Raw genomic sequence first — 17,563 nt, 5'->3', positions numbered from 1 at the left:
TAAACAAAGACACACGTCTTTGTTTAGACATCACACAAGCTAGGTTATCAAAAATGTCAGAGCATCTACGTACACAAGACATCCCAGTTCTTAAAAAGCAAACCGGGGGCAACATGACATTAAATGGCTTCAGGCAGAAAAACGAACGACAATGAAAACAGTACATCATGAGGCAAGAAGGAAAAATGTTATTGCTTTTAGATTATTTTTAAATGCACTTGGCATGATGCTAATGGCCTCAGCATGAAGCCAAGTGTATTTTGTAACGAATGGCTTTCCAGCCATGATGTAACCCTTATAGGTGGGAGTGACATTGTACACAGCATCTCGGAGATGTTGTGGAAAGATATTTTCCAGACCACCTTTAGTTGCAAACATTATCACCTCATTAATTACTTGAGAAATGATTATTAGAGCTATGTACTAGTAATATTCCCCATAGTTTTATTAGGATATCAGTATTTCCTTTCCCCAATAGATTTCTGAGAGGAAAATTAAAAGATTTAAATACTGAGGATTTATTCAAAACATGTCAGAGGCATGACCTATGGGTGGTTGAGAGTTATGGCTTGCTTGCGTTGTGTTAATTATTTTGGGATTTCTTGAAAAGTGAATGGCTTTATGCCCATTGCCCACATTTTTGCACTTAAGTGAACAGTGGGAGCTGACCTGTGAAACACTTCCAAATAATACAAATATAGCGTTTAAAAAGTTACAACCACACACAACTCTTTCTTGAGTGTTAACCAAAATAACAGATAGACAGACAGACAATGGATGGATAGACAGTCAGTAACACAGAAAGTATTTATATGTATATACAGTATATGGTTTCCCTTCTCTGAGCCTCTCTTGTATTTTATAATACAGACATTCAAGAAGTAGAAAATTAAACATTACTTTTATATCTTACCTTACTAAACAGAGGGAAAGAATCATAGTGCCATTTCAATTTTTTTCTTTCATTCAATACAACAACAGACTACAGATGTAATTTAGTCACTGTGTAAAATAACAGGAATTTGGATTTGGGTACTCAAATTCCAAATTATATATGACAACATTATATTTTATTAATTAAATTGCCAACCCCCAAATCTGGAAGTTTCTAATTTGTTTCCCAGTCACAGATTATAACAAGTCTTATTTTGAATTGTTATGGAAATAATACAAATATGATACGATACGATACGATACGATACGATACGATACAACTTTATTGTCAGCCAAGGCTGAAATTCTTTGTGCATCCCTGGGTAGCTCGTATAAAAAAAGAGGACATATACATACATACAAACATACATGAGATTAATAACACCAACAGACATACATGAAACATTACCACAAATGACAAACTTCCAAATAGGAAAACAAAGAAAACATGTAGAACAACAGAAAATGACATGAACATACACACAGACAATGTCTTGGAGACGTATATCCCTGAGATAAGTATTGCGATGGATTTAATGTAGCTGGGATGAATGATGAAAAGAAAATTTAAGAAAATAAACTTAACTCTAAAGCTTACACAGAAAAAATGTAGAGCTTGCACACATGCACTACATATGTACATATCTTACAGAGATGGCTATCAACATACATTTATAGCTGAGAAGTGATTGTAGCAAACAGTGATTGTAGTGAACAATGAACCCGCTGGTAATAAAATAATGGGTTGTAAAAAGACAGTCAGGGTGGTCTTACCTTGATATTTTTAGCATGACAGCTTGCGTTGTCCATGGAGCGTCTGGTCATCTAGTGTCCAAGACGTCGCCTATCAACGCAGTCTAAACCCAATCACACAAATCACACATGCCTGGGCTTACAGCAGGCCGTATTCTGCTCTGCCTGGCTTAAGACACAAACACACACACACACACACACACACTCAAGCATGCATGCACCCTCTCACACACATGCTCTCACCCAAACACACACACGCTGAGCTTTGGAAAAAGATCCCTGCCCCTAATCCAAGACTCCTTGATGCATAATTTGTAGGAGGGTCAAAAAGGAGTAAGAGGGGAACGGAAATACATAAATTATTTTACAAAATGTAGAAAACCATCAAGGAGAAATATTTACATGATGAAGTATGTGTGAGTGTGAGAGAGATTATATGAGTCCCAGCTTTTCTGTGTCATGGTCTAACTAATTAACACATTTGCATTAACCTGGAAAACTTCTGGGCCAAAAGGCACCATGCCATGTACGGTAGTAGTCAGTCTACTTCGCCTTCATCGTGTGTGTGTGTGTGTGTGTCTACGTGAAGAGAGCTTGAAGAGACATAAAAGAGGGCAGCCTGGGTAGAAGCAGACATCACAGTCCCTGTCATGTATAATCACTGTGTCCTTTCTTTCCGTCTCACCCAAACACACACAGCGTCCAGTCTAACCTTCTTGTTAAAAGCCAGCCTGTGTGTGTGTGTGTGTGTTGAACGTCATTCCAATCAGCATCAGCTGAAGTACTAGGTTAATCCTCATTGCAACACACACAAATCCACACACAAATCCAAACACAGACACACACACAACTGAAAAGGAGAAGAAGAGAGGAACAAATTGAAGAGAATAATGAGACCAGGTGTATGATGAACAGCCGTATGGTTCAACTGTGGGCTAATTCCTCCCGTCAAACACAAACATGGAAATTATCATAAGACATTTTTGACGTCAGGACTTGTAAGCCAGGGTGGATGGGTTCAGAAGTTCACCACCCTGCTCTGTTCTGCATCTCATACCTGAAAACATATCCACAGTTAAAGCTGCAAGCAGAGATGAACGGGCCATCGCACCTCCCCACAATTGAAAGATAGCAGATGTCGTATAAAACTGAGTTGCATATTAAACTGGGCCTACAATAACGTGTAGGGCAGCCAAAACCTATACCTTTTTTATGGTGTACAACACACTAAGCTATTAAAACAATAATTATTGACATATTCATATATTTATACATCATGTTTTAATGTTAAACATACATGTTGCACAGTGAATCATTAAGCTTACCTGTATCTGTGGATGGCTACCTTAGTGGCTGCCTTACCTACAGGCCAGTAAGCCTATCATCAATGTAGTGTAAATGATAATGAAAATAACAATTTGAATATATGTTTATGTACATTTTCAGACATATTTTAACTTTTGGAAGAAAGACAAAAACTTTCAAGAAATGCTCAAACAATAATTTGGTGGCCCACCTGCAATAACTCTGAGGACCCCCTGTTGAAGATCTCTGCGTTAGACAACACAATGCAAATTCAATGTAAATCAGATGATGTTTATCACATGAAGCAGACTTCCTGTTGCCAGTTAGGTGGCGCTATGACTATGGGTCAATATTGGCATGTAGGAACGGATCTAATAAACATCAAATGATCAAAACGATGACAATTATAAATGACCATACTGTGAGCTCACATGCACAATTCTCACATGATGGATGTCTCTCTTTATAATTTTGTTTATTTAATTTTTTTTTTAAGTCTTTTTTGGGGGCTTTTCCAAACAACACCAACTAAAAGATTATCATTTGCTGGAGAGACAGTGTCACAAAGAATTACTCAACCTTGAAATATTATGTGTCAACAAGAAAAATCACTCTTGCCCAAAGTGTGACTTTGAGGCCCATATGTTCATAGTTTCTTAGCTTTCATAGCCAGCTAATATTTATAGTGCACTCTCCTCTAAATCAAATCCACATAAAAGAAAATACCATTCCTCTGAGGGAAGACTTCTAGGATAGAAATTGTTGGGCATGTTATCAATTAACACTTACATCTCAGAATCAATCCAGCTTATGTAGCAAGTTTATTGTTATTATATCAAAACAGCTTGACTGTCACTAGAATTCATGTCAAAATCTGTGATTGAGACTGACTGATTGAGATCTGACTGAAGAGTGGCACAAATCCATCTCAAACCATTGTGTAGATACTGTATGTGGATTTGATGGATGGAGGAAAACTACGTGGAGAACTGGGAAAACGCTAGCCTGACGTCGTTATACTAAGATTCTAGTCAGAAAATGAACAAACTTCCCGACCTCAAATGTTGTGGGCGGGGCTAAGTTCCTGTCACAATAAAAGCTGTAAAAGCTGTCCTGTCCCAGGTCTCCTATCTACCTTAAGCCAGTGATGCTGATGCTGAATGGGCACTTTGTGCTTTTAACAACCACGCTATAGAAGGTGAGCAGCAATAACTCAGCTAACTGACCAACTGCTGGGAGGTCAGACGTCGCCCAGACCTTGACAGGAGTGTTTTAAAGCAGGAAAAGGAAATGATTACAGTCCACACAGGAAAGTGCCTGGATTTTCACCTGGCAGTGCAATGTAGCTGTGTAGAAATGAGGAAGTATTGTTTAAGTATGACCCTTTCCTGCTTTTAACATTCCCAGTCAGGGGTTATACAGGCAGAAGATATGAAAACAAATACATATACGCATGCACACGCATATGCTATCTGGTTTACACTGCGTTGTTTGCAGGGAGAGGAAGTTATGGGAAGATTGTGCGTTATTGGAAATGATGTAAGCGTACTCCAAGAACAGTATATCACTGCTGTTTTGATCGTGTCCGAGTGAAAGACATGAACTTTAATCTAAAAAATATTTTTTTAAGCTGTGGACCACACAGTTAAACAGCGGCACTAAACAGCGGAGTTGACTGCCTTTTACAGTATTTGTCAGAATATAACTATGTCCACAGCTCAGACTGCAGTTACACTCTTAAATCCTCTGCCTGTTTGTGACGCTGCATGGTCTTGAAATGAATTGTTTATGTAGCAATAAACCCATTTTACCTTTTAAATGCTCAGGCCCAGATTCAGCGACTTATATTCATTTCACAATCCCAGAAAACAACAAAAAGGTGTGGAAGTGTGAAGTGCCACTCTCTGGAAGAAATAAAGATAGACACAAGACACAGGCAGTCCAGTAAAAAAAAAATCTTTATTATTTTTGTCTAAAAGAACAGGCTGTTTTGGAAGGAGGTGTGGGGGGAATATTGAAGAGGTAAAAGCAGCCGAGGAATAGGGCAGAGTCAAATAGACCAAAGGTTGGGGTTAAAACCTGGATTTCCCTAGTTATGCCAGGGCTCCCATTGGGTCCCAGGCAGGAAGTACAATGGGCTCCTGTTGCATCACTTCCAGGACATCAGGGGGGAGGAACTTCTTGTCTACCACCACCTCGTACACATATTCAGAGAACCAATCGTCCGTCATGATCAGGTAACCTACAGAGACAGGGAAGACAACCAATCAGTTGTTAAAGTCGGAATATACTCATCACAACAGAGTTTGATAAAAAAAAAAAAAAAAAAACATGTTTTGGACAGGTGTGTAGATTATTATAAGATAATTAAACCTGCCGATTTAAATAAACAGGACCATGAATGTCTCTTTGTTACAATGTTTATACAATGCATACAAGAGTGGTGCTTCTCCAAATTTGAACATGGTCCTGAGCAGAAAGATTCCTCAACTTAGATGCTGTTTGTATTCTCTAAAAGTGAGAGTGGTCCAGCCTGTTCACACTTTTTTGCTAAAATAGCAGGATTTGTGGAAAAAAGTCAAAGTCAGTTCAAAGAAAGCCTTAATCACAACACATTATTATAGAGAGAAATACGTGATTCAAGATCACATCATGTCACTAATTAAGCCGAGAGAATGGTCAAACATATTTTACATTACATTGCTTTAAAATGCTCTTTATCACTAAACTCTATTGTTTTAAACAGGCAGAAGGGTGGAGGACCGGGACCCTCACAGTTCACACTCCCTCCCACCCTGCAGTGCAGTATGCCTTCAACACTTCTGCTATCACCTCTGTACACCCACCCTGATAAAACTAAACAAGGTCCGTCTCCCTCAGCGTGCGTTTGTGCAGTCATAGCGGGTCAACGTGGCCGAAACTGGGGTGTTTATGAAAGCCAACCTTGAACTTAGACTGAGCGAAAACTCTCTCTCTCTCAGAGTCGAGCAAACGAGAGCATCCCTCCTACTGTCAAGTTGACTTATCAAAGACATCAGGGCAACCGCAAGAACGTGCCATAGTTCAAAACAATGTATCGGGGATGGCGTGTCTGGGTTGTGTATGTGTGTTCTTCCAAGTACGCAAATCTTAGATGGCACGTTGCCTGGTTCTCACTGTGGTATCCCGTGTGTGTGTTGATGTGAGCTTCCTGGAACCCGCGTGTTGGGTGGCATGGTGGTGTGTGTGAATGTTGGGTGTCCTTATTTGTTTTTAGGGATAGGCTGACTGTCCTGTCTCAGAACAGATGGGTGTACTGTAAGCTAGAAGAGTGTGGAGCAGTCATCTTGCTTTCCAATTTGAGCAGCAATCCACAACACCAGACTATCACCGGCCAACATGAACCACGACTTTCAGTCGAAGTGAACAATGATTTAGACAACAAAAAAAATAAAATAAAAAAAATAAAAAGATTTATTTTATTAAACAAGTGAACTGAACAACTTAATAGAGATGGGCAATATATCTACTGTATATTAAAACAATATTGTGATATGAAACTAGATATCGTCTTAGATTTTGGATATTGTAATATGGCATAAGTTTAGACTTTTCTTGGTTTTAAAGGCTGCATTACAGTAAAGTTGTCATTTTCTGAACTTACCAGACTGTTGTAATGGTTCTATTATTTGCCTTTACCCACTTAGTCATTATATCCACATTACTGATGATTATTTATCGAAAATCTCATTGTGTAAATATTTTGTGAAAGCACCAATAGTCAACACTACAATATCGTTGCGGTATCGATATCAAGGTATTTGGTCAAAAGTGCCTTGAGCTAAATGCTAACAATAAATATGTTAACGTGCTGATGTAAAGTACCCATCCAATAGTTGTTTGGTCTGTGGACTGACCAGCTGACAGACATTGGCATCCCTTGAGCCATGGCAATAGCTTGGCTAAAAGCAATGCTTAATATAGAAACGAAGACACAAGAACATAAAAGCCAAATAAATTGTCACAAGAAATGGTTTTTATATGCTCATATTATGCTCATTTTCAGGTTCATAATTGTACTTAGAGGTTATATCAGAATAGGTTTAGATGGTTTAATTAAAACAACATTTTTTTTTGCTGTACTGCACATTGCTGCAGCTCCTCTTTTCATCCTGTGTGTTAAGCTCTCTGTTTTAGCTACAGAGTGAGGCATCACACTTCTGTTCCATCTTTGTTGGGAGTCGCACATGTATGAGGGAGTGCCACGCTAGCAGCTAGGCGAGCATTATAACATGTGTTACAAAGTGATGCACGTTTGTCACGGAAGTAAAGGCTGGATTACAATAGAGCAGTTTGGAGCAGTTTGTGAACAGTGTTTTCTGTTGGAGATGGTAAGTCCCTTTGGGGTAGACTTTGGGCTTTTTCACTTTGTAAACCTATAACATGCACAAAAAGATACATAACACAATAAAAGGAAAGGGAAAAAGCCAAAACGCATAATATGAGCACTTTAAGACTGTGGTCATCCTTTGTAGTTTTATGTTTCCACTTGAAAAAGTGGAAACATGTATAATTTTGGCACTTGACAACACAGAAGAAAGAGTGGTATTTCAACTTAAGGACATAAGAATAGATTTGTGAAACAACAACAAATGGGGAACAGTACGAGGCAAAGTTGTGGGAAGACCACAGAAAAAGCCTTTTTCATTTCATAGGAAATAAAAAGGGACCTTTAAATGACATGAGGGTACAGATATGTAACTGTGGGTTTGGTGCAAATCAATGGCAAATGATTAGAAGCATACTGAAAAGCTAATGAAGCTTCTCTTCCCAAGAATCTGTTACGGCCGCTACAAAGGAAATCCTTCCATCCACATTAACATCATCTTCTTCTCTATTTACTTAACAATAAAATCATGTGCAAAGAAAATCATAGTTTCTCTTCTCTCTCTCACCGTTAAACGTATTCAGAGTTCAAACAAAACCTGTGACACTTCAGGCTAAAGTCCTATCAAATTGAAAATAAAAACCTCAGAGCGTGTTGCCAAACATTTAGTCTGAAACGGTTTTAAAGTGGCCATATTATGCTCATTTCAGGTTCATAATTGTATTTTGACGTTGTACCAGAATAGGTTTACATGGTTTAATTTTCAAAAAACACCAGATTTCTGTTGTACTGCACACTGCAGCAGATCCTCTTTTCACCCTGTGTGTTCAGGTCTCTGTTTTAGCTACAGAGTGAGGCATCACACTTCTATCCCATCTTTGTTGGGAGGCGCACATGCGCAGTAGCTAGGTAAGGATCACATCAGCTACCGGTTTGTTTATACAACTTTAGTTAGTACAAGGCAGGATTAGCCGGGAGACTTCAGTGACATGTAAGTAGTTCTTTTGTAGATTATGGTGAACTAGTGTGTGTTGTAGCAGTGTTTTGCCATTCAGAACGAGCTAGCATGCTAGTGCTAGCATGCTACGGTTAGCCAGCTCGTTTCGGCTAGTGACGTAGAAAGCCCTGCCGATTTTGAGCAGCTCACCCGGAGACTGAAGGCAGGACACATTCAGAAACCCGTATCTCACTCAAAACAGCATGGATGGTCTTTTTTTCCAAATTTGTATGCGTGTGGAAGCACCAGAGAAACAAAATAACACCCCAGATTTTTTTCACAATATGGGCACTTTAACCCTTATGTTTTTTTCCAACGTTTTTGACACCTTTTTGTTTTTGCATTTTCCAACGTTTTAAATTGTAAAATTTTTCTTCTACACATTTTCAGCTTTCATGCTTATTTCTATGTCCATATTTTATGATATAAAACAAAAATTGATAACGGGTCAATTTGACCCGAAGTCAACACAAGGGTTAACGTATGAGCTGTGGAGAGCAGAGCCATGACAACGGCTGTGTGAGGGCTTAAAGATGGAGGAAACAGAAAGTTAAACCTCTCCTGAGAGAGAGAGAGAGAGAGAGAGAGAGAGAGAGAGAGAGAGAGAGAGAGAGAGAGAGAGAGAGAGAGAGAGAGAGAGAGAGACACACACACACCTCTCTCCCTCTGCTCCACAGCTATTACCACTCTTCCTTCAATTTTCTCCTTTGTCATCTTTCCAAAATCATCTACTTGCCTTTGTTTTTCCTCATTTTATAAAGTTTCTACCTGCAATGCGCCTCTATTTCTGTCTCAGCTCTCTCCTTTCTACTGCATGCTTTCCTCTCCTTTCCTCCACTTGTGCCTCTTTTTCCCCCTCAGCTTTTGTCGAACAAACAAAGACCCCGGATTCCCATGTGAACTCCACTTCTCGAACTAATGTTCTCGAAAACTTTATTAATTTGGCTGTGGACAAGCTGGGGGCCCTTGCCCTCCCTATCTGCTGGTGTTTATGGAATAAGATATGCGTGAAATACATTTGATTTGACTGAGGGATTTTCACATGTTTTCCCAACAGTCACTACGGTTTGTGGGTTCAAGCAAATATTGTGGGTATGTGTGTGTCTCTCTGTGTGTATACGCTGCACTGTATGTGTGCGTTGCCAGACGATGCATGACTGACCTGAAATACTCTCCTATAATTTGCAGTGGAATGTAGAGCTCAGAGATGGAGAAGAGAGACAGAGAGGGTCAGAGGAAGATGAGAAACAGAGATGAAAGGATAGAGAGAATAACAACAGTAGACAGTAAAATCTGGGACAGTGATGTGGACTACCTGCTGTGCGGCCTGTTATTATTTTATTTAACCTTTATTTATCCAGGTAAGTTGATTGAGAACAAATTCTCATTTGCAACAACGACCTGTAGTCCTAGTATGCATGTCTTTATGGTGGGAAGAAACCAGAGCACCCGGAGGAAACTCATGCAAACACGGGGAGAACATACAAACTCCACACAGAAAGGCCCGGAACGACCTGTATTCGAACCCAGAACCTTCTTGCTGTGAGGCAGAAGTGCTAACCACTGAGCCACCGTGCTCTGTTGCATATAGACAAACAATTCTTATTTACTTAATGACAACATTTTCCCCAAATACAACAAAATGACTTACTGGTAGCCAGCCCAAGACTGACTTAGTTTGTTAAATTCATTTTGAATTTGAGGTTTAAAAAATCAACTTTGTTAGCTTACCAAAAAAAAAAAAAAAAAAAAAGCTGGTTCAAAAGTTCCCAGTTTAGGTCACTGTTGCAATACAGAGTTATACTCTTCTCTAGTGTAAAGTCTAAAGGCCTGGTCACACAATCAATTCATTCGTGTAAGCTCCCCAGCTACAGTAGTTTACCAACTTAGCCCTGTTAAGTAGTCACTATGTCACCAAGCCAAAATAAGCCTGTAAAACCAAATATTAATATAATTGGAGGAATTTCACTGTGCTACTTTCTGACCTTAAAAGGAGAATTCCGGTCGATTTCAACCCGTAGCTCTGTTGTCTGTAAATCAGGAGTACTGTCAGTAGCGAGAAAAACGAAAACAAACGGTGCCGCCTACACCGAGTTATCCTCCTGCTAGATTTTGCACCCAACAGTCTTAAACAAGGCTTAAACAGGGCAAGTTTTAAATGTGTTTTTAGCCTCTAAACATGTTCGAAATGCCATTACCTCGTGCTTAGCCATGTGCAGTTATTCCTTATGAGAGAACACAGCGAATTTGACAGCAGTAGATGTGACAGAAAGGCATAAAAGTTTATGTACTGCTTTCCGGTCAAGTCCCCACCAATCGAGTGCCGATCTCATACAATCCAATATTCCAAAATGTATTTTTTCCACAAAAAAACGATTTGCCGAGGTCCTGTCCATAGTAATGAGCATGAATCAACAGGCTGTAACCTGACACCGCAGTGAGGCAGAGCTGACCTGCAGTTCAAGAGTTCAGGAGCTCATTTGCATAGGTAACCTAGCAACGGCGGAGGCTGCCTGTCGGCAGAAGCAGGGAGGAGCTCACAAAGCTGACAGACGGAGCTTGGAGTTAGATCAGGACTAATATGAGAAAATGCTTCGAGTTTGTGCCTTTCCAAATTGCGGCAACCAAATGAAAAGATATTTGAGCTTGAGCTTTCACCGTCTACAACCTCCGCAGCGGGGAGATTTTACCGTTCTGGCTGGTTGCACTTGATGCGGGTACATGGTGGTGCTCGTGTGGATACTGTATCGCAATGACCACCGAGGAAGAAAGCCTGTGCTGTAAGGATACAGCCTGGTCTGGACGGGTCAACGGACATTGTTTGGCCCATACAGAGAGGTTTCCCCATCTGATCTATAAGGATGATCTAACCGGACAGACCTGATGGCCAGCTGTCTAAAGAGTGAGTACAACCTAGCCTAACCTAACCTAACGTGACTCTGTCTAGCCTAGGTACATTTGTTTTTAGTTGTAAATACACATTCAAATCACTAATCAAAACACACCTCTTCAGATTAGCTTTCCACATACAATAATCTTACATTTCTCACCAGATAGTTACTGTTTTTATTGTTTTTAATTGCTTCTAAATATGCTTTTTGTATGTGTTGGTTTTATTGCTTATCTGTTTTTAATGTGATATATGTGCTGGTTTTTACTGTAAAGTGTCTTTGAGTATGATGAAAAGCCCTCTATAAATGAAATGTATTATTATTTATTATAAATAAATGCCTCACTTCTTTAGTGAAATAACCAAAGCTCAATTAGTACTACTAACTACTGCACCCGCGAGTTGCGGGTACAGTAGTTAGTAGAGAGCTGTGGTGGTGCTGTAAGTGTTTTTGCATAGTGCTCGTGTTAGCCGCGGTATACGGCATTTTTTTCTTACAATGTTTACATATTGCGTTCGTCTTGTCTGTCACTCTTTCGCCGTTTATTTTTTACGCAGGAAAACCAAAATGTTGCCACACAAATGATTTAAAAGTGGCAGGGGGATCTTCAATAGTAATTCCACGCTCCATCACATCGCCTCACGAGACAACTTTTCACCTCGACGAGAAATCTCGTCTCGTTCTCGGGAACCCAATCTCGTGATGTGTCTCGTCTCGTGGAGTAAGCGTCTCGTCGCACCCCTAGTAACTACGTTCACGCAACTTGACCCAGAGGCAGCAGAAAGAGCACAATAAGGGCTGCTGTGTGTGTGTGTGTGTGTGTGTGTGTGTGTGTGTGTGTGTGTGTGTGTGTGTGTGTGTGTGAGAGAGAGAGTCTTTATGAAACAGGACACAGCCAATTACAAGTTCATAAAGCAGCAACACAGAGGAACATCTCAGTCTAATCCTGTTCTTAATTCAATAGACACAAACAGGAAGATGAGGATTTATCACGAGACACCGCGGTGTGAGAAAGATGTGAAAGAGAGATGGGGAGGCAGGGGGCCGTTTCAGATGTTTTCAAGCACGTACTTCTCTGTGGCATGACAATGTATTACTTTTGACAACGTAACAATCAGGGTAAAATAACTTATTGCTGGTAATTCATTACAGGTTTAATCTGAAGTAAATAAAAAATAACCTAAAGGAAAGGACTTAAAGTAGGAATTGTGTAATAATGCGTTACGTGTCTTTCAACTCACCTTTGTTTCCACGGTCATCGCCCCAGGAGTTTTCCACCCTCCACTTCTCATAGCCTTCTTTCCCATCCTGAGAGAGAGAGAGAGAGAGAGAGAGAGAGAGAGAGAGAGAGAGAGAGAGAGAGAGAGAGAGAGAGAGAGAGAGAACAATGTGGAGATAAGAGGGACAAGCCGATACTGGAAGAAAGAAAGTGTCCTAACAGCTGGGGTTACTTACAAGGGGGGAAATTGACATCACTATGAAAAACTGTAGCCGATTAAAGCAGCGTAAACACGCAGCAAGGCTTTGATGCAATAAAGCCTGGGAAACTCTGAATGTGTGTATTCCTCTCGGCCTGCTTGTATACATACTGTATGTTTGCATGAGTTTACCGAACAGTCACCCACCTGTTTGTGTGAGCGTACCTTATCTGTGACAGCAGTGAGGATCATAGCGTGGGTCATGAGAGAGTCTCCATATATCAGTCGCTCTGCTTTAGAGAGGTTCTTCACTGAAACTCCAAACACTAGCTCATGGTTGAACCTGCGCACACACGCACGCGCGCACACACGCACACACACACGCACACACACACACACACACACACACACACACACACACACACACACACACACACACACACACCTCTGATTAAAGAAACTCAAAGTCTGCACTTGAGTTCATCTACATACTGATCATTTCAAGAGAAAAGGCAACGTTTTGATACTTAATGGTTAATTGTCTATATCATATCCCATCAATCCTAATATTGTTTTTTTGTTTTTGTAGGGGAAGGGAAAGAGGTGTGATGACCATAAAAAGCCAAATCAAAATCTTCATTAGTCTGGGATTCTGCATGGGCTAACATGTTTCTTGAACACGACTGTAGAAATCAGGCTCCATTAAGCCTCAGCCTTATTCCAATTATAATCTACCAGCACAAGAAAAGACCTGTCTGAAAGATGAGCTACAGCAGAGATGGTAACAGACATTTTTTGCACCATGCTGGTTTGGTTCAGTGGGCAAATTTAACCCTGGCGCCAGCAACTCAAGACAGATGTTGCTGCACCTTAAGGGCAATGATAAGCAACCTTTTTCCTGTGGAGAGACTGACACCTCATGAAGGCTCCTGTGTGTGAACCCTGCAGTCACAGCACAGACAAGACTGAGATACAACAGTACCAAACACAAGCACGCCAATACACTGGTAAAATCCATTTTAAGATTGTTATTTTACATTTAGATCAGAGTGGTACAGTTCAGTGTAGTGATAGTGACGAAAAACACTGAATAGTCGGTACGTAGGATATTGTTGTATTCCCTTGTTGCATTCTCCTCAAAGTATTGTAGTAGTAATAATAATAAAATATCTATCTATATTTTTTTTTTAAACAAATCTACTTGCCCAGAAAACTTTGAGAGAGAAAAAAGGGCTTTGAAACATGCTATCCCCACCTTAAATGCATTACTTCTAATACCTTGGACAAATGTGTAGCATACTAGATTTAAATAGCATTGCAAATAACTTCCACATGATGCATTTTACTTACACATTCATGTCATTAATGCCCAGCTTGCCATGGAAATGTTTCCCGACGTCACAACCAAACCACACCGCCTAAGAGAGAAAAAACAAAAGGCAGCCGTTTTTGAGATTTATGAAGTTTACACATGACGACATCCTCAAATGGACAAAGGTGTGTGTACAGCTGAACCCTGTTTGCCCCAACCTACCTCTCCGTCTTTGATGGACTCAGCCGCAGCCTTTTTAAGCAGCTGGATGGCCTGGTTGTTGTACAGAGTGCTGCGACCACCAACCATGTTACCTAGAAACTCAACACTGTAAAGCTTCCCATAAGGGTTCTGGGGTCGAGGGTCGTTCACAAGGCAGACCTGAGGATAGAGAGATCCCATTCAGGCTCAGAAACAGTACAACTTTCCATAAGCAGTCAGAAACGGAGGTCCTACACAGTAGCAACCAACAGAAAGTTACATGGCCTGATCGGATGCGTTTAATGGGTCACATACTTTGTCCTGAATGTTGTATAGAGGTTTGACGTGCTCATTGTAGAACTCCTGTGGGGTGAGGGGTCCCATGCGATGGAAGTTCTTGTCCTTGTCCCTGTATTCCCAACAGATGGTCTCAGGAGGGCTGCCTAGACAAACGCTGGCCACCCGGAACACCTACACAACACACACAGTTTGAACATCAACTTCTTTACCAATCGCATTTGCGGTATACTAATTTTTAACATGCACAGACAGTCAGTTATTGTTCAAACAAGTTTCAGAGTGTACAGACAGTATCTCTATTTTAACAGAGCCCGAGTCGACTCCTAGACCTCTACTGAGGTCAAGAGAACCACCACGAGTCAAACTGAACAGGGACATTTGTACGTTCTTGCCTATAGGGAGGTTGTTGGAGAAGTTTGTAAATCATAATTTGAGCTCATATTTTTAACGTGTGCTCATCTAACCCCTACTACTCCATGTCTGTCCTTGCATACACTCATCCATCAGTGCCTGGGGCTCTCTCAACTTTCCCTACATTTCCCCCTCGTTTGCCTCTCCTCCATCCTTTTTCATACCCCTCCATTTCCCCATTTGCAGCCCACACTCTTCCCCCCTCCCTCCATGTCTTCCTGCGGCGCTGGAGTTCAGACTGAGTTCCTGTCGGCTAAATCGGGTTGTTTGGACTGGGCCGTCTGTCAATCTGGCCCTCCTAACCTCTGATATAGTTATCTCAGGAATTTCCCACTTTTGCTTTTCACCTCTCCCATCCTCTGCTCTCCTCTCCCAGGACCCAGCAAATGCTTTTCCAGTCAAATACGATTAAAAAAGTGCTGAGAAATTAGAATGCAGTGCAGTCCATTGTTGGTGGTAGACAACAGTGTGTACTACGGGGAGTATTGTTCTAATTGTGCAGATGAATGGTGACAGATCACACTCTCACTGTTACGACTACGGGTGTCACAAAGGACACATTTCCAATATATAACACCCTGCTTTTATTGACTTCTATTACTGATATCCAGACAAAATTAAACTTCTGTCTAGCTGAATACACAGCTGATGAGGGGTTATTTTTGGCTCAGCCTGGAGATATATAGCAGCCATGGCAGCAGTTTCCCCTGCTTAGTCAACACATATTAAATGCACCCTACATAAAGATGACATTCTTGCTTTCTGGTTAGTAGACACTAGGCCCTCTGAGCCCACTATTCTCACCCCAAACCTACCCGGGCACATTCTCGCACAGAGACAAACACACAAAAATGCATAAATTCAGGCATGTCTTATTCAAACAAACAACCCCCCCACCTTGTCATCACAGAAATGCGTAAAGTCAAAAGTACAGACGCACACAAAAATACACACATGGGCAGAGTCAACAAAGGCATCTGTTCAAGTCCTCATCACCCCCGAGCCATTTTCCTCCTAATTCAACTACTTTGTTTAGACTTCCCTGTGGGCAAGACAAAATGCCAAGGTGTCCATCCCCTTGTCTGGTCTGTGTTTGCCCAGATGCCCTCGGCACCTTGACAAGACATCTCCCATTCCCTCTTGACCCCCGCCCTTTTCTCTTCTTTCCTGCTTTTTGTCTCTTTCTTCCAAGAAAAACTCTGCTCTCCCTGGTAACTTTAAACTTCTTCACTTCCTTTACAATTTGTCTTTCAGATGCCCCGAGACATACTGTAAGCATCTCTCTTAATGTCAGTTTAGCCTTGCGTCGACCAATCCTGCCCGGGCAAGGTAAATAAAGTAGGTGTGAGGCAAGGGCTGGGCTAACCGAGAGACCTCAGTCAGAGAATAAACAGCCACGGTGACATTTGAGCAGGACCAACATTGAAACACCTGCGGCCTTAATGACAGATATGTATGAGAAAGAGGGAAAGACACACAGAAAAGGGAGAGGCTGACAAAACCGTAAAATACCCATCCATATCAAATGAATTACATTATGTCTTTCATTTAATTTGCTGAACACACAATAACTGCTTTCACAATGCACTGGGAGTTTTAATGATGAATACTGATCATACTCATTAGAGATGTTCCGATACCGATACCAGTATCGGTATCGGCTCCGATACTGCCTAAAACGCTGGTATCGGTAAGTACTGGAGTTTATACACCGATCCGATACCACGTAATAAAGCCTTAAAGAAAATCTACATTAAAGTAGATTATTTATGTTCTTTTTCCGTTATAACTGACTGTCAAACTGGAGAATAAAAGAAAGTTCTGGGGCATTCATTGTTTGTGTTTGTTCATGTTTCACAAAGAGTTTAACCTGAGCCAGACCAACAACAAAGATAGAAATAATATCACATCCATACAGGGATAGTAGTATACAGCTGTTAAAACATAATGAAATATATGACACACTGGTATCGGATCGGTACTCGGTATCGGCCGATACGCAAGTTCAGGTATCTGAATCGGTATCGGGAATCAAAAAAGTGGTATCGGGCCATCTCTAATACTCATATGTTAGCAAATGCATCATGGTTGGTTTTTCAAAACAGAATTTACAAAAATAATTTGAGCCCAAGCCCTCAGGGTAAAAGTTCTTCATCACGTCAACCGGCGTTACTCAGAAACTCAGCTCATGTTTGGACTGTAACTTCAAAAGACTATCTTATTCATACTTTACCATTCTAAAACATAATAATCAAACTTCACAGGTTTCAGGAACCAGCAGTTAACAGGCAGCAATCTCTTCAACTCATCAGTCTGTAGCAGAAGGTCCACCTCAGGTCAGGCTCAATTCTGCGACATATCGAGTGTGCGTGTCTCGCTATAAACAAAAAGCTGACTGACTGCACGCTATTGGGGCTAACCGCAACTAATGTTTGATAGCATCTGTACTGCAGTGTTGACCGGCTGGCATCCCTCTGCATGTTTATTTGTTTTGCACAACCCAAACAAATCACCTGGAGTTAGGAGTGAGCCTAACACATACAGTAAGCAGGTCAAACCAATGGCAACACACTACAATATATCTGGATATATGGGTAACCTCGAGCATTCACTCCAGTTTTTAAGATGTCAGCCTTTCCTCTCTCCTGGACTATCTGTGTGGTCCACTCGTTGCCT

At 40.9% G+C, this 17,563-nt stretch overlaps 1 protein-coding gene across 1 annotated transcript in view; it reads right to left on the bottom strand.

Moving 5' to 3' along the window:
* Window positions 1-4,930: 4,930 nt before the first annotated feature.
* blmh (bleomycin hydrolase) overlaps window positions 4,931-17,563 on the bottom strand; it is a 25,281-nt gene continuing 12,648 nt past the window's right edge. The window contains exons 7-12 of the mRNA XM_028571150.1: window positions 14,492-14,647; window positions 14,198-14,356; window positions 14,014-14,081; window positions 12,889-13,006; window positions 12,487-12,553; window positions 4,931-5,233 (exon numbers count right to left, since the gene is read on the bottom strand). Of these exons, the coding sequence (XP_028426951.1) occupies window positions 5,085-5,233; window positions 12,487-12,553; window positions 12,889-13,006; window positions 14,014-14,081; window positions 14,198-14,356; window positions 14,492-14,647 (717 nt within the window). The 3' untranslated portion in view covers window positions 4,931-5,084. The remainder of the gene's footprint in view (window positions 5,234-12,486; window positions 12,554-12,888; window positions 13,007-14,013; window positions 14,082-14,197; window positions 14,357-14,491; window positions 14,648-17,563) is intronic.

This window comes from Perca flavescens, chromosome 3 (genome assembly GCF_004354835.1).
Source record: "Perca flavescens isolate YP-PL-M2 chromosome 3, PFLA_1.0, whole genome shotgun sequence".
Taxonomy (NCBI): Eukaryota; Metazoa; Chordata; class Actinopteri; order Perciformes; family Percidae; genus Perca; species Perca flavescens.
Note: the sequence above shows the minus strand (reverse complement) of the source record. Positions and strands in the feature narration are given on the sequence as shown.